The sequence below is a fragment of the Parus major genome, chromosome 4 (assembly GCF_001522545.3).
Source record: "Parus major isolate Abel chromosome 4, Parus_major1.1, whole genome shotgun sequence".
In the NCBI taxonomy this organism is placed as follows: domain Eukaryota; kingdom Metazoa; phylum Chordata; class Aves; order Passeriformes; family Paridae; genus Parus; species Parus major.
This window is the reverse complement of record NC_031771.1, coordinates 18,557,390-18,585,161: the sequence shown is the minus strand read 5'-3', so window position 1 is coordinate 18,585,161 and position 27,772 is coordinate 18,557,390. Positions and strand designations below refer to the sequence as shown.

At 40.9% G+C, this 27,772-nt stretch overlaps 1 protein-coding gene across 1 annotated transcript in view; it reads right to left on the bottom strand.

Moving 5' to 3' along the window:
• Nucleotides 1-27,772, bottom strand: part of BMPR1B (bone morphogenetic protein receptor type 1B) — a 232,891-nt gene continuing 205,119 nt past the window's right edge. Inside the window, exons 6-14 of the mRNA XM_015625680.3 lie at nucleotides 23,250-23,352; nucleotides 22,169-22,271; nucleotides 15,996-16,092; nucleotides 15,055-15,193; nucleotides 10,389-10,581; nucleotides 9,651-9,948; nucleotides 7,188-7,363; nucleotides 5,782-5,912; nucleotides 1-5,044 (exon numbers count right to left, since the gene is read on the bottom strand). Coding sequence (XP_015481166.1) covers nucleotides 4,919-5,044; nucleotides 5,782-5,912; nucleotides 7,188-7,363; nucleotides 9,651-9,948; nucleotides 10,389-10,581; nucleotides 15,055-15,193; nucleotides 15,996-16,092; nucleotides 22,169-22,271; nucleotides 23,250-23,352 — 1,366 coding nt within the window. The 3' untranslated portion in view covers nucleotides 1-4,918. The remainder of the gene's footprint in view (nucleotides 5,045-5,781; nucleotides 5,913-7,187; nucleotides 7,364-9,650; nucleotides 9,949-10,388; nucleotides 10,582-15,054; nucleotides 15,194-15,995; nucleotides 16,093-22,168; nucleotides 22,272-23,249; nucleotides 23,353-27,772) is intronic.

Genomic DNA, 27,772 nt, shown 5'->3' with positions numbered 1-27,772 from the left:
TTTGCTATTCAGATCTGGAGAACTCTTTTGGTTTTGGTTTCCCTATTGCTGTATCTTCTATGCAATTCCTTTTCTAAAGACCGACTTACTACAGGAGAAGTGCTAGCCATTGCATTATTTGTATTGCTGTACAGTGGAGGTGTGGTTTACTAGTTCTGAGTGTGCCTCTTACCCCCCTCCCTTTTTTTCTCCTTCCCTCTGTTTGTAAATGCCTGCATTTATTCTGTCAGCCTGACATGTACAAAGTGTAAGAAAGAATTTTTAAACAGGTAATAAATTATATTTATAAGCAACTGGAAAAAAAAGTACATCACTGCCTTGTGTTCAGTTGTTTAATTCCTGGAATCTCAGAAGTGGAGTCTTTTATTTAGTTTCTTTTTTAAAAACAAAACAAAAAACCCCAAAAAAACTCCCCCAAAGAAATGTTTCTGCACATAAGAACTGTGGGGCTCAGTGGCATGCCAGGGGCAGTGTGCAGCAAGCACAAGGTTTTGTCACCTCAATGTGGCCAAGCCAAGGGGGCTGTAGGAATACTGCCTGGAGAATAACTGCAATGCCACTGAGCACAGACTGTGCGGGGCAAAGCTTGCAGGGGCTGTGCAGCTCAAGGAGAAATTGTTGTTATTTACACACTTCTCTGAAAATAACCAGCAAGGCAATTAAACATTAGGAAACACTGAGCTGGGTCTGCAACACAGAACTGCAGAATGAGAACAGTGCTCGAGCTTTAAGTAGAAATTCACAGAAATACCTCACTAGATGTAGAGGTACATACCCCAAGCCTCATCATTAAGCAATGCCATTTTCAGCTGATGCTGGGTATTGAGGCTGAAACATTTTCACCTGATGCATGGGGCTGGGAATTCTAGCTTCAGTCTCTGCAGAGATGACTCCTGTTCCTCTTGTGCTATTAAAAATAGTAAAAAATATCTATAAAGATGTAGCAGAATGAAGGGGGGGTGGTCTAAAAAAAATTATGCTAATGCTGACTTCCTATAGATTTACATAATCAGCCACAAAACACGAGCAACTGCTCTATTAGTGATAACACTATTTTAATTACTATTTTTCTCTTCACTGACTTGTGAAAGGAGTGATGCTTTTTTATGCCAGTGGAAACATATGGAACATATTGCTGTTTACTTGTTTGCTCAGAGGAAAAAAAATCTTATAAAAATAAAATAAATAAAACAAGGCACAGTCAAAATAATCTAGCCAGGGAAATGAAACAAAAAGATGGTGCTTTTCAAGCACATTAAAAGTAAATAGCAATTTCTGTCATGGGGAGATGGAAACAATTTTATTGGGGGGGAATGTTAAAACAACCATATACAATTTGAACAAATACAACATAACACAGTTTGTTCCCCAGGTTTTCTAATTACAGTATTTACAGGTTTAATAAGGCACTGGTTCTCAAAATAGAACACAAATTAGTTTCTTAGTCTCTACATTGACAGCCTTTTCTTTAATAGAAATAACTTTGTGCTAGAGAAAGGATAGCAGTTGCTAGATGGCATCTCTCTTTTTTTTTTTCTTCTCCCACTTACCTATGCCATCTCACCTATGCCAGTAAGAAACTAAACTACACTTCCTTGAACGATTTACATTTGAAAAGTGGATTTCTAGACCCGTGGGCACTGAAGCCACAATTATCTTTACCACTGACTTCCAAGCCCTCATCAATGCGCCCTTTGAAACCACCAAAATATGGAAGTGACATTAAAAGGCCACACCTGGCCAAACAAACAGACTAACCTGTGGTCACTGCAGGTGCTGAAACCTTAATAATGACACGCTGAGCGTTACAGCAAGTCACCCATGCAGGCAGTAACTCGAATGTCACAATGCTGGAACAGAAGACCTCTACCCTTGCCTTAGGCTGTTTTCTGGCCTTAGGAATAGCCCTTTACAATAGATTACAGTGGATAGGAGATTTGAGGGCAAAATCTGGTCTTGGGAGAAAATAGGCAGGCACTAGTTACACAACTGCAGACTGTTTGCTTTCTCAGTGTGTGTCTCCTCGTATATATATATATATTTATATATATTTATCTATTTTCCTATACAGCACCGTTGCAGTGATTTGTCATTTATGCATTTTCATAAATAAATATTATGTTTTATTTAGTGCTTTTTCATCCATAATAGTTTACTCTTAATCCACATACTGGAGCTATTCCAGACTCGCAACTGAATATATATATATATTTTTATATATATATAAAAACACATAAACTTGAACATTTAACATACACACTTTACGTGATCTATCAACCAGGATCTTAGATTCTTTTCTTCTGGACCAAAAAAAAAAGGTAAGATTTGCTCAGGAAACCATGACTGGCCCTTTCTCTTTCACATGCTGATGGCAGATGCCAGGGGTGTTCACTGCATCGCTGGTGCTGCCAGCTGGCAAAGCACCTTCCACAACACTCCTGGGGAGAGAGCCCTGCTGATTCCAATAAAGAAAAAAAATCTATTTGAGGAGGGAAGAGATGAAACACACCTGAACAGGCAGGAAAGAAGCATCTCTGCTGTGCGACCTGGGACCTGCAGGTCCCATCCGCTTCTTTGGAGCTGAGAAATCTCAGTTGCACAGGGTAGAAATGAGACTAGAAACCCATGGCTCCACTCACTAAGACAAAAAAGGTGAAGAGAGACTGGACTGTGCCCATTTTGGCCCACAAATCTCAAAGTTGGGCCAAAGGAGAGGAGCAAACTGTGCTCTCAGCCTGGCAAACATTTTTCAAGGATGGGGAAACCATTGTTGCCCCTCCTGTGGTCAGGATTTGGTGTATTATTAACTCTCAGAGATTTTCTTTTTGTTTTGCTTGGTAAATTTGGGTACAGGTAGGGAAACTGCACTGCAGAAAAAGCACTCTAATGAACAAAACCCTTCTGATTAAGCTTTTTAACACCTATCATCATGGAGGTCTTGCTGGTTCTCTTGAACCATGCATTTTTCTCTGTTAGCTTGAAAGTATAAAATGGTAATTTTTCCAGCTAGAAATACCTTAAGGGAGCTGTTAAGCTAAACCCCAATTATTCATCTACCTACCACAAATAAATCAGTTTTGTCCAAAAAGAGGGGGAAAAAAAAAAAGAAACATTTCAGAAGTGCTGAGGCTAAATCCTGCATGGCAATTAGTTCAGTTCTAAAATAGGCTTTGCATAATCAAAGCAGCATTTGTAAGGACTTATTTCAAAATTAAGCTGAACACCATCTAGTAAAACAAGAGAGCCAGGCAGGAAAATTTTAAAAAAACAGATGAAGGGTAAAAAAGGGTAAACCAGTAGCTCCCATGCAGCTCAGCTTTGGTAATCTGACAAAGAACAGAACCTTTCCAAAGGAAATACTTCCCAGGGTGTATTTCACCTCTCATTTCCCCTTCTGTAGCATTAGCATTGCTACAACTGCTGCAGCCCCAGGAAGGAGGAACAGGGAAGGGCAGAAAATACATTTCCCATCGCCTTTCTCCCCTGACAGCTCCTCTTGCTGGGAACCACAATGCTACACAGCCCCAGCCCGGCAGCTGAGCCTGGCACTACTGTGCAGCAGGTGCCAGAGGTGTGGAGGCTGCTGGAAGGCCACCCAAAATAGTAATGCAGATAAAGCTTGAGCCACTTGCCTGGTTTGTGGTGTCTCTCACTACAGCACAAGGCAGGTGCCCACTGCTGCCCACGGTTCCCAGCTCTCACCACCCACCTAATGTGTCCCACACTCCCTCCCTGTCACTTTCTACGACAGCCTCAAGGCACCAGGTCTCCTCACACTCAAGGAGAAATGATTGCCACCCCAGAAATGGGCACTTGTGAGGTTTTTCACTTTCCCTTAAAAAAGGGAACACAGATTTTGCTATTTTTTTTTTTCTAAGCTGTGGTTGTAGATGGACCTCTCACTTTTACACAAATGAAACAGCAAGTTAATAATTCCTTCTCACAAGGGGTTTCCTCTTAAACAGTGGTTGTTTGTGGGCTCTAGCAGTTTCAAATTACCCAGCAGATTCAAATGTGTACTTCATTTCCACTCACACACAAAATACTTTATTTTGCAGTGGGGGAAAAGGAAGGAAAAAAAAAACAAAACAAGAAAAGGGCACTTGTTTATCACTGTGGTACTATCCTCATCACATTTCCTGGAAACATGGAAGATCTTCTATAAACAAGTCACACCAAAGCATATTCATATAGCTCCCAACTACCTTAAACGAAGCATGACCTTCCCTGGGACAGACCACCCACAGGAATCAGGCCACCCACACCAAGGGGGATGGCAGGGATGTAACTGGGCTCCACCTCTGTACTGTGAGAATCACTTGCACATGCAGGCTTTGGAAAGTTATCTCCACAAACAGGTGGCTTTTAAGGCAGCCATTACAGCTCCTCTGAGCTACACAGATCCACTCACCTTTTTTTTTATTTTTTTTTTTTTTCTAAATGCTTGAGTGCAATAGTCTTTTTGGAAATGAAAAAGTTGGTTTGCTTTCATTTTCAGCAGTTTCCTCTAATTTTTTTTTAATGTATCAATATACATATTTTTTTTTACTTCTAACCCAAGTTTTATTTTCATAAAATTTAAAGCAGTATCTTTTTAAACAATCAAAACAATAATAATAACAATAATAATAATAAAATAATAAGTGGCTTTCATGGAAAGCAACATGCATAATCTTAAACCAGTTACTAAAACTGTATTTCCCCATGTAAACAAGGGCAGACAAGCCTCTTCAATCTTGCATGTCAAAATTCAGGTGATTTTTGCAACGGATGGTCTCCTCCAGAACTCACAGCTGCTCTTCAGCATGACTCCTCCATTCAAGGTACTTAGCAAAGACTTTTGATACATCTTCAGGACTTCTGCCTGCACAAGAAAGTTCATTTCCAGGGGCCTCTGCTGGAGTTGGCTCTGGCAGAGTCAGAGTTTAATGTCCTGGGACTCTGACATTTTGGCAAGTGTTTTCTTGACGCGCAGGGCTGTGAGCCGGGAGGCAGGGCTGTGAGCCCAGCACTCCATCATCAGCTTCCCCATCTGCCGTAGGCACTGTGGAGAGAAGTGGGAGAGAAAATCCCACCAGGGTCAGTGAAAGAGGAGACTGCAGTTGTTGGCAATGCTGGAAAGCTGAAGGGAAAAAGGTCCTTTCTAAGGGCAGTGCAGACCCTGAAAGGCGTTACACATAACCACCAGCGCTGCCCAGACCAGCCAAACATGTTTCATGTAGATTAACGTACATTTTTATAAATGCATTTTTGGTAATACACAAACACTGTGGAGTAACAAACTGACCATTTATTGCTGGAATGCCTGGGGGGGGATTACCAAGGATGCTAACTAATTGTTCAAGAGCAGCTATTGGAATAAGCCTCCCCAGTCTTTGACACATATGGTAGGAGACCAAACACCGAGTATCACCACACAAAAGCCCTTCTGGGAACTGATAATCCTTCCTTCAGTGTTTCCAACCCCAGTCTGAAGGCTCAGAGGGATTTGGCTAGGGAGAGGATGAGGCAGGTGAGTTTTGGTTAGATCTTCTCACACTGGCTGTTGCACAAGTCTTCAAGCAGCCCAGGGAGGTTGGTTATTTCCCCTCACATTCATAAATCTCATGACACCTAAATCTTTCATCTCCCCGCAGAATATTCATTTACACGCTGCTATTCCCAAATGGCAGCACCAGTGGTAAATAGCCTCCTCCCTCAAAATGATGCAGAATTGGGCCAATCTCACTCACTAGCTCTGATTAAAAGCACAGACTGCATGTTAAGAGGGATGATAGGTACCTCATCACTGCTCCATCTGTTGGGAAACGAGGGGCGTAGTCTCTTGATGCACACGATCTCCCGCATGTCCTCGTACGAGGGGTCGCTGGGCACCAGGTCGTGGTATGGAAGCTGGTATTCCTCAACTATTCCTGAAAGAAGCAATTAGTTGCCTGTCACTTGCAGGAAAAATGTTCCACTCTCCTCTTCCCCTCTCATTTTGTAACAGATTGGCCATACTGCCTAACAGTTGGATGTACTTCCCTTAAAAAGGACTTGCCTGCGCTACAAGTTTATTCCACAGACAAATTCCAGTGTAACCATTGCTGTGTAAAGACTGGCTAGGTATTTTAATTAATTACACTTAATCAAAGTGTAGTGACTTGCCAAGTGAGACAGTTTCTACCACTGCTGTCCAGTCCAGCAATCTCCCAGTAAGTTCTCACAGAAAGAGCTATTAGCACAGGGTCTGTATCAGAGTAATCTGAGAGAGAATTAACCTAAAGTTATGTCTCCTTCTTATCAGTGGACGTGGAAAACACTAAAGGGCATTTCTGTGCCTCTTCAGAACACAGCAAGGTACCATTCTTTGTGCATAGTAACAGTGACAAAAATATTACAGATTTCACCTGACAACATTGCAATACATGTCACCAGCTTTTAAACACGGGGATTCTGCTGCTCACCGACAACATTCAGCTGAATGCTCTAGGGTGAGCATTCAGCACAGTCCTGCAGGATTTAAAGACCTTTAAAGGTATGCTGAAGGTAGCAGAGACCCAAGAGAGACATGCTCTACTCTTACTACCAAACTGGCACAGAACTGCTACCAAGTCATTTCTGCGCTTTTAACTTTCTCAGTGGGAAAAGGGAGGTAACAACACCCATCTCCTCTGCACTGCACTGAGCTCTACATGCAGGAAGAGGGAAATGAAGCACATCACTGGTATGACAGTGATGTCGCAAGTGCCACCTCCCTCCGGTGTTCTGCTACTTGTGTCGTAAACAGATTATTTATTTCAAAGAGTAGCACAGCAAACCCCAAACTGTTCGTCCTCCTCCTTCCATTTAACTCTTAACTAAATTAAGAAATCACTGTTTTCTTTCTGCTAAATTAGCTGAACACCCCTAGTCCAGCAGAAATGTGATGCCTTTAGAAAAGGTCCTCAAATGAGTTCCACGCTTCCTCAGTGCAGGCATCCACTACCTTCAAACAAGCCATTAAATACAGGATAATCTCTGCTGCTGAAGTAACAATGACTGATGCTTTAAAATAAGTTTCAACAAGAGAACAGATATTAAGAGAGTTACCTGTATGGTTTACCCACATTTGCTTATTACTGTGAAAACAATTACCCAGAGAAGAAGGTGTAGTGGAAGGTTCAAGGTTCACTGACACAATTAAAAGTGATCTCCCAGCTCTTTACCTCCTGAAACACATCTCCTTGCTATCTCCCAAAGGATGAGTCCAAAACTGTACATATCAGCCATGATGTAGGACTGAAAGTGACTTCTATTCAAGCTTTCATCCAGCACCTCAGGAGGCATATAACGTTTTGTTCCTACACGGGTATTTGGAGGGATGTCTACCTCATTTGTATCACTAAAAGAAAAAGAAGGAAAGAAAAGGGCATCAAACATACAGTAAAGTGACTTGAAAAGAAAGCAATTTAGGTGGAAGAAGTAGTAAATCCACACCACATCCACTATCAAACAAGGTCGAAAGTAATGCATAATCTTAATGGAACAATTCTTGCAAGAAAAGCCTCTTAGTGTGAAGGCAACCCTCCTTTAAAGGACGACCTGCCTGAGGCTATGTTAAGCATTCAAATGCAGAAGCACAATGGAGATAAGACTCAACAGGGATGCTGTAACATTTGTGAGATTTCATTAGCATTAGCCCGAGCTCTAATGTTGGTGATAACAATCAAATCCTCATTAAACGCTGTTTTCTTAACATACTCCACCACCTAATGCTTCAGTCTCAGCAATTAAGGGGGGACACTAAGTAGCTGAGGCAGTATCTCTTAGCTGTAGCAAATCAGATCTGCAAGGAAGATGAATCTATTAATTTTTGCAAACATTATGTTTGATCCCTCCCAACCTTTACACATCAAGATACGCAGACACAGAGAGATAAATGCATAAAAGCATCTAAGCAAATGTGTTACATTTCATACATTGACCAGGAAGAGAGGACATACAGGAAAAAAATTCCCATTAGTTATGTGAATAGATTCTTGTTTTTCTTATTAACTCAGATTCAGCTACATCAGTTTCAATATAGTTAAAAGTCTAATATGTGGCATATGTTCGGGTTTATTTTCCTTTCCTCACCTTCAAAATGTATGTATTTTAAATATGATGGATACAACAGAAGTTCACAGAATAATTATATTTCAGTAGCTTTCTTCATGTACAGCAATTGTTTTTTCACCTACTGATATGAAGAAAATCTGAGTCTGTGGTACAACCAGTCACCTACACAGTCATTAAATCACACACATGCTGGTGGCACTACTGTACACCTCCAAGAATGCAACATAAATCAGTGACCTGCACTGTCTTGCAATATTTCAAATGAAATGGGAACACAAAGAACGTTATTAGAATCATTAGCTTCACCAGAGCATACCCCTTCCAACTATTTTCTGTTCCCTGTTGTTGCATGAGAAATGCTGTCTGAGGAAGGATTTGGTATGAAAACAAGCCAAGTACATAATGTAAATTCCATCTGGAGTGTGAAAAATTTGTATTTCACCTTCTTTTGTAACAGCACTTGGTAATTCCTAGCTCTTCTTCATTCACAGCTAAGCAGTGTGCTGCTCTGTATTTGCCAGGCAAAGTACACCTGCAAAGGTGAAATTTCTTCCCTGAAACTTTTTAACAGTGTATTTTCAAGCTGTTGCTTTCTAGGCCTCTGTTCCTCAAAGTGAAAATTTTCCTTTCTTGTCTCCTAAAGAAAGGTCAGGCTCATAAAGGAAATGCCTCACCAAGGAACCTGGCAGGTAAGTGAATGGTAAGAACACCTAAGAACTGCCTTTCCTTTCACTCTGAATAATTTCAGTTCAGCATTCATACTGAATTCCTAAATTTCTCAATACTCCTGGGAGCGCACAATTTCAAAGCTGACCTCCAAGAGGGAAACCTTCAGTCTATGTATTCTGGACACATTTCTGTGTACAGAAAAATCAGAAACTTTGGAACACATCTCCACCACCAGGACCACCGCTGAGAGCTCAAGCTCCTTTTGAACAGAGCTGTCAGAGAGCAGTGTCTCCTTATGAATCCCAGGAGTGAGTAAGTTCTACTTGTCTGCTCTTTCTAAGTTGTTTAAACACACAACCATTTTTTTAAAATCAAATTTAAAAGCCATTTCAAAAATCAAATCTGTACTTCGGCAATTTGATTTGTAGGAAATGAAACAAAAGACAGCCCAAATGGGGTCCTTTTCAATAAATCCCAGATAGTAACTCGTGCAAATTCTTAGTATTTTTCTAAGTTGAGAGTGAATTTTCATGGGATCAGACAAGCTGAATGCTTCCCTGACAAGCTCAGTGATGTGACTTCTACCTGTCAGTGCTACATCCTTTCATTGTCTGCCAGCAATCCTGGGGAAGCTATAGAGGATGGAGTGATGAAATCTGAACCTTTATGCAAATGCAGCTAATGTGCTCAATTAATCAAAAAGTGACTGTTTATACACCTGCATGAGGGGTTGACATGACATTCTCCCCCACACAGGTAACCTCACACACAGATGAGCAGAGCCCACAAGGTGTGCACACACGCTGCAGGCGCTTCCTCACACGTGCACACTCAGTCACCAACTAAGGAAACTTTTGCACCTGATTTTTTAACTTCTCCTCAGCCCCCTCACTTCCACTCACCTGATAAATTTTACAGCCAAGCCCAAATCTGCTATACAGCAGGTGCCATTCTTTTTCACCAGGATATTCTTACTCTTTAGGTCACGGTGGGCAATAGCAGGCTTGCCCTGAGTACTGAAGATCTCAGTGTGCAGGTGGCACAAGCCACTGACAGAGGAGTAAGCCAGCTTGAGCATGGCTTTTGTGTCCAAGGTAGTAGATTTCAGATAATCATAGAGTGAGCCGTTCTCATGGTAGTCAGTGATAAGATACAGCTGGGTCCAAGAGCCTGTACCTTTAATATCCGCAGCAATGAACCCTTCAAAAAGAAAAAAACATATTTTCAAATTAATATTTCTCATGGGGGTTTTTTTTGACTGCTTAGAACTCTGGACTGTCATCCATTTCAGTAGTTTTGTTTTAATAACATATTTAATTCCTTTCATCTTACTTCCATGCAACTGTGCCTCACCTCTAGCCTTTAATGTACCCTCAAAAGCCCAGAAATGGATATACTAATGGCTGAAACAGACATGTTGTGTTTGGAATAACAACCCCCAAACCCCATTATTTTTTTAACTTTTATTTATGTTTCAGTAATCCTTTCAACAACTTTCCTTTGAAAAGCACTGGGTGGCTAATTGCAGAGCACAGAAGGAAACAAAGCACATCGCAAAGGACATCAGATAACAGCAAATACAAAATTGCTAATCTCAAAAACCTGCTCACTATCAAATAATTCTCTTTCACTTCACTCACCAAGAATATTTTCATGTCTCATCAGGACAGTCTGGTAGATTTCTGTTTCTCTGAACCAGCTGGCCTCCTCTGTAGTAAAGAACACTTTCACTGCTACCTTTTCGCCACGCCACTTTCCCATCCAGACTTCTCCATAGCGACCTTTTCCAATCTGCTTCACCATTTGAATCTGCTTTGCGATGGTCCTTTGAACCTGTGAAATGCCAAGGCAGATCTTACACCTCGCTCAGTGGGAATCTCCACATTCACCTCCCTCCTCCTGTGTCTTCCTTCCACACATCCAGCCCAGAAGAGAGTGGAATATGGAGTGGAAAAATTTTAATTAAGCTAAGTAATGATGTTTGTTACATAGTCAACACTGCTGAGACTCAAGGCTAGGGCTGGCAAGAGTCAAAAGCCTTAGAGCTCCAAAATTATCAAAATTACAAAATTCCCTTTTTTTTTTTTTTTTTTTGGATGATACTTTCTATCACCTTCTTTGAAATTGCCATGCCTAATTATTTCAAAAGAGACATTTGGTGTTAGGAAACTCAACCACTACTTACAGAGTTAAAATACAGGTGCCTACATTGATTTTAATAATCATAATTAGCTATTAATATAAAGCAATTTCCCCCCCAAAATACTTGAAAGAACAGCTTTCCAGCGCCTGTGCCAGCTTTGTCAGCAGCTGTACTGAGCTAAGGCTAAAACCGTGGGTATTGCAAGATCAATGTCCACAGCAGCACTGCAGAGCTGCTCTTCGTGACAGGCTGCCTCTACATTTACCAAGCTTTTACAGCCACAAAAAATCTTGGACAAATGGAGACTAATAATCTCATCAGATTCGAGCATGTCTGCAGATCATGTCTTTCTAGAAGTTCACAAATAAAAATGCCAGTGGATGCTGCAACACAACTCACTGGTGTTGGTGGCTGACTCTGCCAACCCCTAATAAAACAGGAGATTCAAGGTCACCCTCTTGTGCTACAGTGTTCAATCCACCACTAATGAGGTTTGCCTGGTAGGACTTGGTAAGATTTTGAAAGAACACTGCAAGGAGATTTTCATTTTTCACCAATTGGCAAAAACTGGACAAGCTCAAATTCATGACCTCTTGTTCCATTTTGCCTCCATCAAGATACAAAGCTCCAGTGTTTTACTACAGCAAGTGACTGACTGCTCTAACTGAATCCCTATGAAATCATATTCATTTCACCAAGTCCAAAATATTTTTGCAATCTTGGCTGACAGAAATGAGCAAAACTTGATTGTTTAAATCATTTGTTTCCCTTGTTATGCTTGAGAGTTCCAGGAAGCTGAGCAGGACTGCCACAACCCCACTGCAGCACGAATGTGTGCTCAAAATCTATTAGGTCAGGTCTATCATCATTCATTTTTTAAGTAAACCACTGGTTTTCATATTGGACAATTTTAAGAAGCAAATCATACAGTGGTATTTGTGCAAAGCTATTTCAAATATCCCAGTTTTCTTGTTCTGCCATTTAAACAGAATTCCATTTTTCCAGCCCTGCATTGTATTATTAGATGTTCTAGATGGTAGCTTCAGTGCCATTATTTTTGATTAACATCAGTGAAAGCCAACAATAGAGATTAGCATTAATTTTTTTAATTGATTTATCTTTTATACTCTCATATAGTGATTGAACAATAGTTCTATTACATTGGAATTTTGCTGTAACATTTCGTAATGTCATTTTAGCATTGTTCCTTTCTATTTTGCCCATTTTAAAAATGCATCCTGAACAATAATGTAGTTACATCAAGTAACTTAATTTGTGGAAATATATGTAATGGCATCATAAAGTACATGCAATTACAATACTTAATGATGAAAAGTTCCTTATTAGATTACATTAAGAAAATGAAAAACACATTTCTGTTATGGGTTTTCAGGCGGCAGAATACTATGAGAAAGGCCTTAACCTGGTTTCCTCTTGCTAGAACCAGTCAAATGGTTTCCTATGAACAATTTATTTTATTTTAAGGAATTCAGCTTCTTCTTGAATCATAAATCAATTATGATTTCTAAAACAAATAGGTTAATAAAAATTGTTGATTGAACTGTAAGCATGCTGAATGATGTGCTCCTGTGAGTTATTTTTTTACACTGAGGGGGACTGGGGGTTTCTTACTTCTTTTTAGATCTGTGTATTTTGCTGCTTGAGCTCTGTAAGCAGCCAGGTAAGGTTACATGACCTTTTCCTTCGTCTCCCCGAGTGGAAACAATCCAATTACCAACTATTTCTACTTTCCTGGCATTCAGCTAGACGTGTTCAGCTACTGCAGATGGAAATTTAGACAGACCAACCTTTTTCAAATTTAATATTTTGAACAGAGAATTCATACCTATGGCTCGGATGCAGTCCCTTGAAAAGTAAAGTTCAAGGGAGGGAAATTATGAAAAAAATGTGTGAGAAGGTAAAAAACAAATTGTAGTTCAGGAATCGCTTCAGACAGACCATTTTGCAGCATATGACCTGCAGCAAACTCTTCTGTCAGAGGTACTACAGACAGGTCAGGATAAAGAATGCCTGCTGATTGTCATCACACTGACAAATTCTTGGCTAATACTTGTTTTGGGTTTAATACTTGTACCCATTAGAATAAACGTTCTACACAGAGGAAAAACATTACTGGTTAGCATAAGGTGACATTTTGCATTAAATTTGCATCTTACTTTCCTGAAATTGTAACCCCGGATGTTTCAGTCTTTGCATAAGAAACAAGGTTAAAAATAAGCTCCTGCTTATAATTAAACAAAGACCAGAGCATTACTGCCAGGCACTTTCTACACACTGGTTTCAGGCATGGGCCCAGGGCTATCTCTGCATTTCTGCTGAACTCACAGTGGTTGTAGCTATCTGGGAAATGCAACAAACACCTACTACCAAGCACAAGATCCATTTTCTTCTTTTCCACTCAAAATCATTACTAATAAAAAAGCGATTTTTTATAAAAAAATATGCATCTTTTGTAAGCAAGGGGAGATTGGGGGGGGGTGTAAGAGTTCCTAGAGGAAAAACACTTGGTCTAGTGGCTGCAAAGTGTCCAAGCTTGAAAGAAGTGGCCTGACAGAGGACTGGACGGTTTCTGCCTCATGGAAGAAGCTGCTGAGCAATGCCCCAGCTGGGATGTCACCTTGGCCATCACAGCAGCTCAGCAGCAGGAGTTGGCTTTCCCATCCACTACATGAGCAGACCTGGGGACACCTCTGAGACCACAGATCCCTCCTTCAAACTGCTCACTGGGACAGAGGAAGGCACAAAGAACAAGCAGCCACAACTGGCACTGCTCCAGCTTTGTGGGATCATGAGATGAAGGACTGAGCCATGCACTGCTGTGAGGTGCCCCAGGGCACCTGGTACCCACACGGGCTGCTGGAAACACATTCTCTCAGAGAAATACAACCAAGTTCATTGTATTTGCTCTAAATTATTATATTTTTTGTCATTGGAACAAGTGAAGACAAAGACCTTGATGTGGGAGGTGTTATGGAAAAAAAATCCAAACAAACAAACAAAACAAAAAACAAACAAACAAAAAACCCCAAAAACAAAACCAACAAACCCCAAAGTAAAAAACGGAAGAATCCCTCACAATTAAATCAACTGGAAACTCATTAGGAATGGTCCTAAACTCCACACAAGATCTCTCCCTTTCCATGGGTGTTAGAAGGACACTGGTATGGGACAGGACAAAGCTTTCTTAAAGCCGAGAACAAACCCAGCCTGTTGCTTTATTTTTAAGGAAATATAAAACTCTCCATTTAATGTCCTCTTTAAGGTGTTTAAAAAATATGTGTAGGCAAAAACCAGACAGATAGTACATGGTACTTGGAAACTGGAAAACACCTACAGTAGTAGCATCACTACAAACCAATAGCTTTGGAAGACCTATTATGAGGGATGTATCCATTCTGAAAAATGAAAATGAAATCTATTCTGATTTCTCAGAGGCACTTATTTTAAATAAGTAACCTAGCATTTTTACCAATTCTTTTCCACTAGTAATGATCCCCAGAAACAAAACCCCCCGGTGAACAGAACTATTGCCACAGAACATTCTTCCGTTTCAGCAGGCTTAGTAATTCTGGAGTCTGTTTTGAAATAATCACAAACTTCATCCCTGTACCTTTAACCTTTGAGATTGTCATAATACAAAAAAAAAAAAAAATCCCCCTTGACTTCTGAATGCAAAGTGAAGCCTACAAATAAAAAGGTTCCAAGTTTGACAAGTTACAGTTCCCTTCAGAAAAGATGCATCAGTGTTTGAGACTGGCGTGCGTGTGTGTGTGCTGCACATACAAAGGAAGAAAACAAGATCAGTGGGCCAGGTGCTGTCCTGAACACTGGAGTAAATCCTGATGCACTTCCATGAGCTCTCTTAGCTTGTACTTGCCCTATGGTATCTAAAATAAGAAATTAAATGAGGTAGAAAAGCAGTAGTAGAAAACCTTTTTTGGCTTAGTTCGCATAAAAAAAGTCCTGTGCTTCTAAAGCAGCTGTTCTCCAGTATAGATCCTTGTCATTTCTGGTAGAGAAAAAAACCCAAACAAACCTAAAACAACAACTGAGGATATGTAAATGGATTTTTTGTGCCTCTTCTACCTCTACACATTTTTTTTGCCTTTGAAATGTGCATTAAAATAGTATTGCTTCCTTACCAGGAGAGGGAGCCCAGAACCGCTCCCTGAGCTCTGGGACTGCTCGATCAAATCCTTCAGGGACTCTCCAGGGGGAATGTAGGTCTCATCCTGCTCCAGCCCGATGCTGTAGTGGGGCCTCGTCTCTTGGCGTTTGTATCTGACGTTTTACACAAAAAACAAGTGAGTTTTGAATACAATGAACACACGTGCAATGAATAATGCACGTGTCCTTCCCATTTCCTTCATTTATAGTCTAACAGCTTTCTCTGCTTCCCTGAGGAATACACTGGACTCACGGGCCAAAATTTTTCATTTTATTTTTAGCAACTGTGTTCAGCATTAAAATTCTAAGTATAACACTCAAAGGCTATGCAGTCTGGGGTGAATTTGCAAAGCAACCAAATGTTTTCCTTTCAGAAACTTAAATATGTCTAAAACACTGACCAATTAAGTAACTTTATTTTACTGTCTGCAGTGCCTTTCTAGGAGCCAGAGGAGGTAAAGTCATGGAATCTGGGAATATGTAAAAAAATGTGCCAAATTATTAAAATGTAATGCATGTAGATTATGATAACATTCTAAACACATTTACTGACCTTCCAGTATCATCATCTTTTTTATGATAAGCTCTTTATCACATAAACAAATTTTAAAGTCTTAGATATATTTCCCTTATAAAAATTTCCCTATAGAATTTGGCCTTCTCAGTAAAGAATAATCTGTGCTTCTACCTGAATGGCATTTTAGGATGTTGAGTGAAAGATTCTGTATTAAATACATTACACAGGTATACCTGTGAATAGCATTAATAAACTATGCTTTTTTTTTTCTCATGATAAAATTACAGTTTCTCATTTCTTTTCTTTAAGGTCACTCCTATTTCTTTCAAATTTTTAAATCTATAAAAAGGTGAATGTTGGGAGAAACATTAACAAGCTGCCAAAATATTCCTTATTTACCTGAGGTAGCAGAATATGATGATAAGCAGCAGCAGGATGCTGCAAACAGTGGCAGAAATCAGCAGGGCCTTGTAGTGAATGTTTCCTTCAGCAAAGTCTGGGGTTAAAAAATGAGAAAGGAGGAAAGTTTAGAAAGGGAGATGGTATGAAGTCAATGTCAGAAACGCACTGAGCACAATGATCATTTCCACTCTTTTCTCATAATTCCTGTACAGGATACCCCAGGATTCCCCAGACATTTTGTGGGCTTCCTCTTTGACCCTCACTGACCAGGACAGAACTGACACTTCCAAAAGCTTATTTGGCTTATCAGTCCTCCTTCAGGCAAAACATGGTCTTGATTTGCAATTCCTTGTTTGTCTCTTAATGAAAAATCAACCAAGACCTGTAGCTCTACATCTTAACCTGAGTGATCAGCCACAGCATGCAAAAATCACTGCCTTTTTTAAACACTCAGATTAAGTAGCATCCGGTTGAGTAGTTAATAAATACAGCAAAACAAACAAACAAACCAACCCCAACCAACACCAAACTGCATTTATCCTAGAAGGGAAGATGTGGAAGACCATTTAACCTCAAGAAGGCATGCCATGAGAGGCCTTGAAAGTGGATTTCCATCATTACAGAAAAATTTGTCTCTTAGATCCTGTTTTAAACACCTGAGCAGGAATTTCCTTCTTCATTAACTCTGTAGCAGCCCTGTGTGCCAGCAAGGCCTTCCTGTGCTAGTGGGCAAGACTAGCCTTCCAGCAGCTCTTCCACAAAACACTTTGAAAACAAAACATGTCAAGTAACTTGTTGAAAATGCTGTTGCATAAAAAACTATTAAAATGTTTCAGTCAACCTTTGTATGGGAGACTCATACGCTCCTTTAAAGTGTAATATTAATCTCCAAATTTGTGTTCTCAGCTCAGGCAAGCAAGTCTGACCTTCATGCATGCTTTTCTGCTGAAAAACAAAGACATCCAGCTCTATTCTTTTTAACCTCCCCTGCCACCCAAGCTCTCAAAATTATTGTATTTTGGCATGTGCATACACAAACCACCCTTCCAGTAATGGGATAATGCAAATGAGGGCCATTTTTCGGAAGCTCTTCCAGCCTTGCCATCTTGCATCCTTCACTCCAATGCCTGACACATCAAAGAATGCAAGAAATCCATCCTTATTGACTGGTCCAGGGAACAATGTTATTATGTTTCAGATTTACAAGGGTAATGAGACCAGGAGATTCCTAAGGGATGCTTAGTTTACTCTCAGACTCTTTTATTTTAAAGTATTCTAGTTTATCTCTTTTTTTTTTTTTTTGTCCCAAAGAATTTCTTTCCTTCCCTTTTCCACTACAAACAAGGATTACCTACCAGCACACCACCTGATCACACTGGTCATGTTTTAACCTGCCATTACCTGCTCTGGGAGCGCTGACAATGTAAACATTCAGGACATGGCTGATGCCTTTGAAAGGGGACCCTGACACGATGTCTATCAGGAAAACACTTGAACCCACCCTTCTGCCTGGCACAGCAGATTTATCCCTGGCCTGCCACTCCAAGTGGGCTGTGGGTTGAAACCGAGAGCCCGCTGGGGAATCCAGAGCTCTCGTGAAGCTGATGGCAGCTGGGCAGGGCTGAGGGCTCTGGTTTGTGCTTTGTAAGCAGCCCCTGGCAGCCACCACCTCCCTCTGAAATTCTGTGGGTTGTAACAGTTTCAGATGTCGAGGCCCATCAGATGAGTAAGAGGAGCACAGAGATCATCAAGCAGCATTCTGTACCTAGGAGAAACCCAGATAAACCACCCACAGCAAGGACTCTTCCACTTCACAAAGGTGGAACATGATGGAAGCTGGGCTTCTGTGCTTAGCAGAAATGAAAGCTGATGTCATACAGAGCGGGAACAATTCAGATCTTATAGTTGTGTCTGCTAGATGTTAAAGCCATGGAAATCTGTGCATTTTTGCAGACACAGTATTGCCCATGAAGTTGTTCATGCTGTCTGTGTGTGCAGGAGTATGTGCATTTGGAGAGGGATGATAAACATGCTGAAATCTTGAATCAAATTCCCATGATTTTTAGGGTTTAAGTGATCCAAACCTTATGCTCAATGTTTCTAATGGGCTTCTGCCATTCAGAAAAGTAAATAAATGCAGTTTGGTTTTCCTAGAGGCCAGAAGGCATTTTGGCAGTGCTGTACAGTTCTCAGATGAACTTCAGGCTTCAACACTGCAAAATTCTTTGGGTACCCAAATGCAATTGGGTGAAGCAAATGTAAGGAAAGCATGAAAGACAAAGGAAAGTGTCCTGGTCTCCTTACTGGGAGCAGCTGACAAGCCTTTGACCAGGTGCAGAGCTGACCCTCTTGTGGTGGCTGGTGTCCCCCATGCCTAGAGTGGCACGAGCTCAGCAGTGGCTCCCTGTGCACAGCACAGGTGTGCAACTGGCTCTCACAGGAGGGGAGATTGAGTTCCATATGCCTTTCTATTTATTTGCCTATTTGAGAGGCCATACTGATGGTAAGTGGGCTATTGTTCCACCTTTCATACACTTCCTGCGTTTTTAAACCATTCTGGCAGGATTTCATTTGCTTGCTAACTTGAGGACTTCATGAACCTGCTGGGGTGTGTGTGGACAGCACAAGATTAAATGCAAGCCCCCATCCTTACACCAGCAATGTCTGTTTGGTCTGCTGCACTAAGCCAGGCTGGATTTCTCCTCCTTCTCCTCCAGTCCAGGCTGTTCCCCACAGAGCAGCAGGACAAACCTCCCCTTTCCCTGCACTATTTGACCAGGAGGAGGGATGGGGCAGCTCAGCTCTGAGTCTGTCTGGAGACCTGCTTGTGGGCTCTGAGGTGAACACTGTGGTGGGTCCTGTTCAGTGCCAGTTTACATGATGGAGCTACTCTGTCCTTTAAGAAGTCCAGTGCTGTGCTTTCTACTGCTGTGTTACTTGGAGCTGCAAGGTGCCAAGCAGCAGGGTTACGAGAATAAGCAGCAGCTTCCACGGAGGCAGCAGTGAACGATTACTGGGAGCACGGTGTGGGAAGTGCAAAACAAACACCCAGTAGGTTTGGGAAGCCTCTTCACATACCTTGGCTGGCTGATAAGAGTGAAGCCCAGCAAACACCACATTAACAGCTCCATGCTGTAGGAAAAGAGTGGTGCAGGCTGCTGTCAGCAGGGAGCTCGGAGAGACCAAGCTGCCTCTCTGTTACTCTCCTGCAGTTTCCCCCTCCTCCACCACTCCTTTCACTCACTGTCATCAGTGGGACCATGCTGAGGAGTGCATTGAAAATGCCACCCAGAAGGTTCAGAAGTCAGCATATCAAAGAGAGAGGAGGTTCTCCTCCCACCCCAGGTCCCTCCAGTTCAGAATGCTACAGTTATCCAAGTAAAAACGGCAGTGAAATCCGAGGCGTGGAGACTGTGTGCACACATCAAACCCCATCATTCCTCCAATCATTCCCTTGCCCATTCATCACTGGCTATACAGGCAGGGAGCCAGACATGGTGGCACCACCACTTCTGCTTATATAGGCTCTAAATCAGTAAAGACATATTTCTCCTTTTGACTGGTCTCAGCCTGTGCTTTCGCTGGGATTTCCAGGAATATCTTTTATTGTTTAAAGCAGAGGTGTTATATCAGACCCAATTATGGTTTTCATTTCCTTAATATGACAGATGTATAGCTGGCACAAGGATTTAATGGTTTCTCTGGGATATTTTATCCTGCTAGCTCTAGACCAAGATGAGCTCAAAACTCAGGCTTAGCTGTTGCTTCTTCCATCTTACTTAACAAGTCTTGCTTTGACCAGTGCTAATTTTTCTAGCTCTTACTTTCATGTATGTGGTCCTCCTTTCTTTCCAGGGGGGAGAGGAGAAGGATAGGGTGTGGCATAAATCTTGCCTTGCAGCACATGCCAGGCCTCAAAAAGCACTGAGGGAACTGAGAGAAGACAAGCCACTTGCCTTTGTAGCTGTTACCTTGGTGCATGGGTCAGTTTTCAGTTCAACAGCCCCTGACCTGCAGCTGCAAGCTCTCCCTAGACTTTGTTTCCCATGAGCTATCACCTCAGACGCAAGAAGCCAAATTTCTGTTTGTTTTTCAGATGCTGAGGAGCATACCCTGAAGGCCAGAAGGTAATTCCAAGAAGCTTGTTTTTAAGCTCACCTCTCTTTCTCTGTACTTACAGTTTATGTTAAATTTGATACACAATTCTGACATTACTTAGACAATCACAGCCTAATCTAAATTCTTCCACGGTAGAAACAATGATCACAGCCACAGTACTGGGCACAGGCAGTAGCATGTATTTCTGCACAGTATTTGTACTTATTTGCAGTGGGGGTCTGTGGTTCAAACTATGGCTTTTTTTTTTTTTTTTCTGAGGTTTCATACTAGGATACAGCAGCGACAAATTAAAACAGGCCTGGCACCAAGAATGACATATTAACTTAAGGCTTTAGTAAAGGTGATGACTTCTGCCCTGTTCAGCCACTTTTATTGAAGCAGCTCCTGAAATGCATTTCCACAAAACAGTCAGGATGCTGGTAGTTTGAGAGCTTATTTTAAAAAAAAAATTAAAAAAAAAAAAAATCTTCTGAGCATGCTGAGTGACTACATCACCTTTTGTCTGTCATGCTAAATAGTCAACTTTGCAACACGGAACAGCTGGGCTCCAGCTTAAAAGTTTTCATTTAAAAAATATTCTCCCTGTTGTTCAATGGGTCTTGCCACCATGGTCCCCAAGCAATACTCTATTTACCCTATATACACACAGAACCAACCCAACATCAATCTAAACAACTTCTGCCACTACCAAAAGCTTGGTTCACTCCTTTCTGTATAAGCAGCAGATAGCATTGCCAAATAACTAAAATCTTAATAAGATGGATGTCTAGTGTTAGGCACCGATTCAGTATTTTTAAGTAGTCCTAATGTAGAATAAACTCAGCCACTAGCAAGAAGAAATCATGGCAGTGTTTTCCAAACTGATATTTAATGAAAGATTAAGTAAGTGTGAACAAATATTGACTGCTTTTTTGGAGCTTCTCTCTCAGTCCAAAGAAGTTTTTAAAATTAAATAAACCGACAAAGTAGTACATAACTCTTCTGCTGGAAGTCAGAATTTTATGAGGTTTCACTGTCTTAATGCCTTGCTAGTAAACAGTGGAGTATTTACATACTGCTCTCCGAAGGCCTGACTCTGCAGCCCATCTGTGCAGAATTTCACAGGCCGGAAGGGAACAGCTTACATGACTGAAGGCTTTCTCTGAGCATGCATTTGTGTAAGTATCTGCCATTGGTGAAATTGAGAGTGCATCTGTGCACCGATCTGGATCTTCAACAAAGAATGCCGCAAACACAAATTCTTCTGCAACTCCGAACTGACTCCACGCTGACTACCACAATTCCTGCCGAAGCCAAGAGTTTACTATGGATGAATTTACACTTACTTAGGAATGCACTTGTATAAAATGTATTCTGAACACCCAGATAAAAACAGTTTTACCAGCTTTCAGAATGTGATGTTTAAACAAACAAACAAAAATGCTAAAACCTTGCCTCAGCATTAACTAAGTTAATACATGTCCATTTGCTCTCAAATAGTTTTTTTTTAAAAAAGAGTGTGTGAGTTCTTACTCTATGTTATATTTTCAGCTACATTTTTCACATAAAAAATACACTTTAGTGAATCACTATTGCCCTAGTGCTGGATGATCAGGTCTTGCAAATAAGAAAAACATACAGACTTGTGTCAACTTGAACTGACCAATTTGTGTGTGGAGTTATGAATGACAATAATGCAGCCACAGGGACTGGAGAGAGGAATCCATTTTATTATCAGGCTAAAAAAACACACAGCAAGAGTCATCCTCTGCCATGACCAGCCTAAGTCTTTGAGATGACCTCTGATAGCTCAGCAGGTCTGCACTAGGACAGCATCATGCAACTCTAATGCATCTCGTGTTCACTGCATGTGTGCAACAGAAATAACAGCAAGCATCAGCACCACTCCACACACAACCTACAAGAATGGATATAAACTCTTTAATGCTATTTATCTATCTAATCACATGCTTTTGGGTAGGGGTGCTTCAGTCTGTGCTCTGTTTTTCCCTAAGGCACAAGGACAAAGAGCAGGAAAAGATCATCTTAGGACTGGATTTTCTTCCCCTTACCTCGATTCTTCAGCGGTGGCAGCGTAGGGTGAAGGTGTCTATTACAGTAATCTTGGCCTGTGCAACATTCAATAGATCTTCTTTGGTGTGGAATAGGAGTGTCCTGCAACAAGCAATTTAGATAGAAAGCAAGTCATTACCTGTGTTGTAAATATCCACTGTCATTCTGGCACTTGAAAGATGTGCTTGCTAGCTGGACTGCAACCTGCTACAGATTTCTAGGATGCGTGGAGTAAGGATTTCTGCCAACCAGCATATCCAGCAATATTTCAACCAGGTAATTAAGACATTAATTAATTAAGATACACCTAACTTAGTCCTGTTGGTGCCTTAATGCTACAGAAGGGACTGACTTTCTCTAATAGTGCAAGTCAGAAATGTGAGAGTCACATACATCCATGAGTTAGACCAAAATAGAGTTAGTACAGGTATCCAAAACAGGTTAGTCAGGATAATACAGGAATTGCTGCGTGGACTAATTCAGCTGCAGCATCTCGTCTCACAGGAAGCTGGATAAAATACCTTCCATTAACCATAATGATTAGATAATTCCTGTACTCATCTGAAAACATTTGAGATTAACATGAGAAAAGGCAACCACCTTAGAGGCACCTGGCTCCGTTTTCCATGACCCTTCCATTCCTGCAGTGATACTTTCTGTCAGGTGATCAGTGTACTTGAAGGGAGTTTCTGGCACCAAAAATCCCAAACCCATGTAAAACTGCATGTAAAACACAGATGTTGCTGCAGTCCATCAAATAATACCCTTACTTTAGCTAGCATGGCCATTTGAGGCATTAAGACTGCAGTTCTATAAATCCAAACTTCCTCTGAGCAGGCATGTTAGTAGCAGCAGCAGTGCCAAAACCAAAACCCATGAGTTGTTATTAGGAGTAGATATAGTATCATATTTTGGGGATACAAATGCACTTCCCCCAGTAATCAATGCAGATCAACTATCTGCCAAATGAGCAGAAGTGAGAAACATGGACACAGCAATGTCTGGTGACTGCACATTAATTGAAAACTATCAAAAAGTGTCACGATGCAAGTGTCACCGTGGCAGAAAATGCTTCCTCACCCGACACTGGAAGTCTGAGCCCTCTAATCCAAGGCATCCCTTGGTGACTAAATGTCCACCAGACTCATCTTCTTCTATGATGGTGAAGCAGTAGCCATCGGTGCTGCGGATTGGAAAGAAAAAATCAGGAAAAGGCACTGAAGTAATAAATGTTCTGTTGAATGTTGTCTTAAACTTTGCTCCCTGCCAGGCAAATCTGCCATTCGCAGATGGACACACCGAGGCTGCTGTGGACCAGCTCCTGCACACACAAAGGAGCCTCGGAGCTGTGCACTTACCTTTGTGACATTTCACAGCCTAAACAAACTAACAAACACCCCAGTTCTCTGCCCATGGTCATTAGTGCACTGAGACTCTGGAAACCCATGCAATGCAAGCTTCAGTGCTACACAAGGTCTGCCCTGGTGCAGGAACAAGGCACTGATATTTGCACCACTGCACAGACCTGAAGAAAGAAACACTTTTGAGACACTAAATGTAAAATATTATCACGAGTGATCTGTGATTCCTGTTTTAACTGGAACTGCAGCACTCCTGTGTATGAGTCCTTGAGTCATCATCAACACCTTTCGTAGACGTTTACTTGGGTTATAAGGCTGAAGTGATCCAAAATGCTTCCATTTACAGGAATGTGCACCAGGGAGGGAAAGGATACTAACAGATGGCTAGATGGTGCTGGTGATAAATGTCCTTCCTTGATGAAGGTCAGATGCCTGAACGCTATGGAAAGAGGGAGTGGAGGGCATGGAAAGGGTGGCTGCATTTTATTGAGACTGCTCTACATTAAGTTCTCAGCACTCTGAGGGAGATATATAAAGTGTAAGAAACAAAAACTGACTGATTTTCAGGAAGAAGATCCAAAAATAAAGAAAAAACTCTTTAATATAAGATATTTAAGTCACAGAAAAATAAAATATTCTGTTATTTGCTCAGGAAAATAACACTGGCTATTATGTTCAATGAGTATTTTTCAGAAGAGAAGAAACAAACTCAGTTAAAACAAGGAAATAAAAAGAAAAAAAGATTAGAAAACTTAAATACAGCAAAAATTCAGATGATTTGCTCCTTACTTGAATGAAGCGAGAGCCTAAAGAGCACCAGCAGCAAAGGCAATGAAGATGTAGGAAACAAGAGCCACAGTTACACACTTAAGAGACAAACACAATTTCTAAGTATTAGCTACACAACTGAGAGATGCTGCCTAGGATCACGTCAAACATTTTCTGTGGCATATTTTTATATTAGGGGCGCAGGGTCTAGCCACGGTAAACTTATTACTTCAAATAATAATCTATCATGGGTTACTGACTTCTGGATATGAAAAGTAACCAACTGCTGTAATGTTACAAATTACTTTCTGGGAGAAGCCAGCAATGATTTCTACCCTTCTTCCACTTTGTACTTAGGAGTGAGGCGAAGGAGACAGTAACCCTTCTGGGCAACAACCACCTTGATGTCATTGCTTGAGCTGAAAAGATAGGAACAATAGGATTGCCAAGAGAGACTGTAAGGAATCCATTAGAGTACAATATCATATTAGATCAGATTTTATTTGTTTGCATGGTGCCTTTGATTCAAAGTAATGAGTAAGTTTAACCCAGGGGACAGAGCAACGAAACAATAAATTGCTATCAAGTGAAACACAAAAATGGACTTGACAGCTAATAGGCCCCCACAAAAAAACCCAAAACTCTTGGTTCATGAAAGAAAAGCAGGGGAAGTAAAAGTCAAATTGTTTGCAAAAGGGGAAAAAAAGAAACAGAAAGTCAGCAGTTTTAATTCTATTTCTCTGACTTGTCATATGGGACTCTGGTTCTTAGCTCACTTCTGAAAATTAAATTCAGAAAATTAAGCTCCTCATGCACTCCTTCTAAAAATTTTACTCCAAATTTAAAAAGAAAAAAATTAGTTTGGGTAGAGAAAAACAAAGAAATTATAAAGCTCCAAAAATAAGAATAAATCAAGCACTTTAAAGACTTTAGAATAATGAAGGAAAAGTGAGAGGAAAAAAAAATAACATTGGAGAGCAGAATAAACACTGGTATTGCTTCTATCTAGCTCTAAGAAAAATCTAAACAACAAAAAAGTTTTCATGCAATATAAGAACTCATGATCTTTTTGAGGATTTCTGAGGTGTTTGGGTGAGAGGGAGAAGGGACTTTTCTGAAAAGAAAGAAGGATCTCATACCTGCTTCCCCCCGTCACCCCTGCCCTGCTCTCCTGGTTCACAGGATGTCAGATGGACCACACACTGCAAGGAAAGGGCAGGGCACATCCCTGCTGTTTTATTGATTACCCCACCTCACACCTGACTAGGGTAGAAATGAAACTGTTCTTACTAATGCAGCCAGTAAGAAACAAGTCAGAGATGTATGCACAGTCTCAAATTTTATGTTTATTTTGGTGACTACAGAAAGAGAAACATCTGTACATCACTGATACTTGCAAATCAGTATGAAAAACCTATTCTCCACCTCCTTGAAAAAAAAAAGTATTATAGAACTGCTATTTTCTTAAATTTGCAATGTGAATTCTAATTTGGGGTAATTTGGTTCTGTAAATGGTGTGTAAAGAAGGAATTCAATGTGCTTTTACTGGATACATCTGGGTACACATCCAGTAACCTCCTCCACTGAAGCACCATCTTAGTAGAGCAAGAGGAGTGATTAAATTCACTTTGGATGTGATCACTAATAAGCACAGATTTGCTATGTCACATAGTTGCCAAGAGTGAATTCTTACAGCCAAGCCAAATGCCAGGAAAATAAAGGGAGTTAATAGCAAAACATGGACAGACGCTGATCTAGAAGGTGCTGCTACAATTACAGATTACCACAAAGAAAGCAGGGATCTTAACTCAGACCTTTCCTAAATGTCACAAGACAGGAACCAAGGCCAGCAGCTTTGCATCTGCTCCCACAGATGTCCCCACTGGCCAGCAGCCATTTCTCACAGAAGATGTGATTCCTCAGCTACCAAAACCTGTCTGCTGGAGATTTCCCACCTGGCTCTGTGAGCGTGAGACACGGCCAGGGACGGCAATACGTAACTTTGAAAAGCAACATCTTTCCCTCATTCAGTACCTTTCACAAAGAGACATGTAACTTTCATAACTTGATGAAAACACCCCTTATCTTTAACTTGATTTCAAATGAGTCCACAGAACTATTATTACTTCTTCTCACTCCTATTTATTCTCCTCATTTGGATAACAGAAAGAGCAAGAGCATCTCTTCACTTCCATCCAAAGCAACATGGCAAATCTCCACACTCTTTTTAAAATGATCAAAAAATTTTCTGTATAAAGGAGAAAATTTAAAAATAATTATAAACATTAAAAATTTGAAAGGCTAATATTTAAGATCTCACCATAGCTCCTTTATCAGAAAATGTGCAGCTTTTCCCTAAAAATTAAAACTGATTAAAGCAGAAGTTGTCTGAACACAGTGCTGTGGCCATTGTCAGTCTTTATTCTTCTACATACCAAATTACAAAGAAAATTCAATCATATCTGGAGAACAGGAGAATGAAAATAACATCACTCAAATGAGTTATCACCTTTGGTAATGCTGAAAAAACAAATTAATTATTTTATTGCTTTAGATAACCGAAGATACAGTTGGGCAGAAATACAATCTAGTAGGCAACACATAGGAACTTCAACTTTATCAGCCCAATCTTTAAAACTGTCAGCATTTATTTGTGCATGAAAACAGAGTGCGACAAGGCACCTAACTGGCCTCTGCCTTTACTGCAATCCCATTACAGTCAAAGCCAATTAGAGGTAACACCAGGTTTTAAAATATGCAATTAATTATGATTAGACTTTGAACACAGAAAACTTGAAATGGAACAGTAAAACAAGGTCCTGGTTGCGTTCAAAGCAGCTCAGACCTCCTTTACTGAAAGCCTTTTATGAATTGCACCCATGTTTGGAAAGAAGAATAAAGTTTCAGCATGCAGCAGTCTAACACACCCTTTACAAGCAGAGGATTGTGAGCCTTCTCCAAAGGTTTTAACTGTCAGGGCCTTGGGTGCACCAGTATTTTTCAAATGCCCAGAGTGGCCTCACTTGTGACCCCTCTTTCCCCCTGTACAGGACCCCTGAGCAGCGATACAGGAGCGCCTGTCTCCAGCCATGGGAAGGGCTAATGAAGGAGCTGTCTCTGAATATGTGTTCACATATTTATGGGGAAATGGGGTCCTGGTGAGTGAGGATATCAGCCTGATCTCCTGGCCTGGCCCCCGTTTGCTACACCTTGGCATTAACCCTCCCTTGACGAGCTCACCCTGTAATGGGTCTTCCAAAACCTCACTGTGCTCGCAGACTGCCCCATTTTTAAGAGCACACCCTAATTAGAGGCACAGCTTTTCTGCTTAAATAGAAAAGTATTCTGCCTTTTAAGCTGCAGTGTTATCCTTAGCTCTCTGAAGTATTGTTGCACTTAAACTGCAGAAGTATAAAGAAAGGGAAATTCTGTATAGGAACACAGCATGCTGTTGGAGGATTTGATACAAATGTG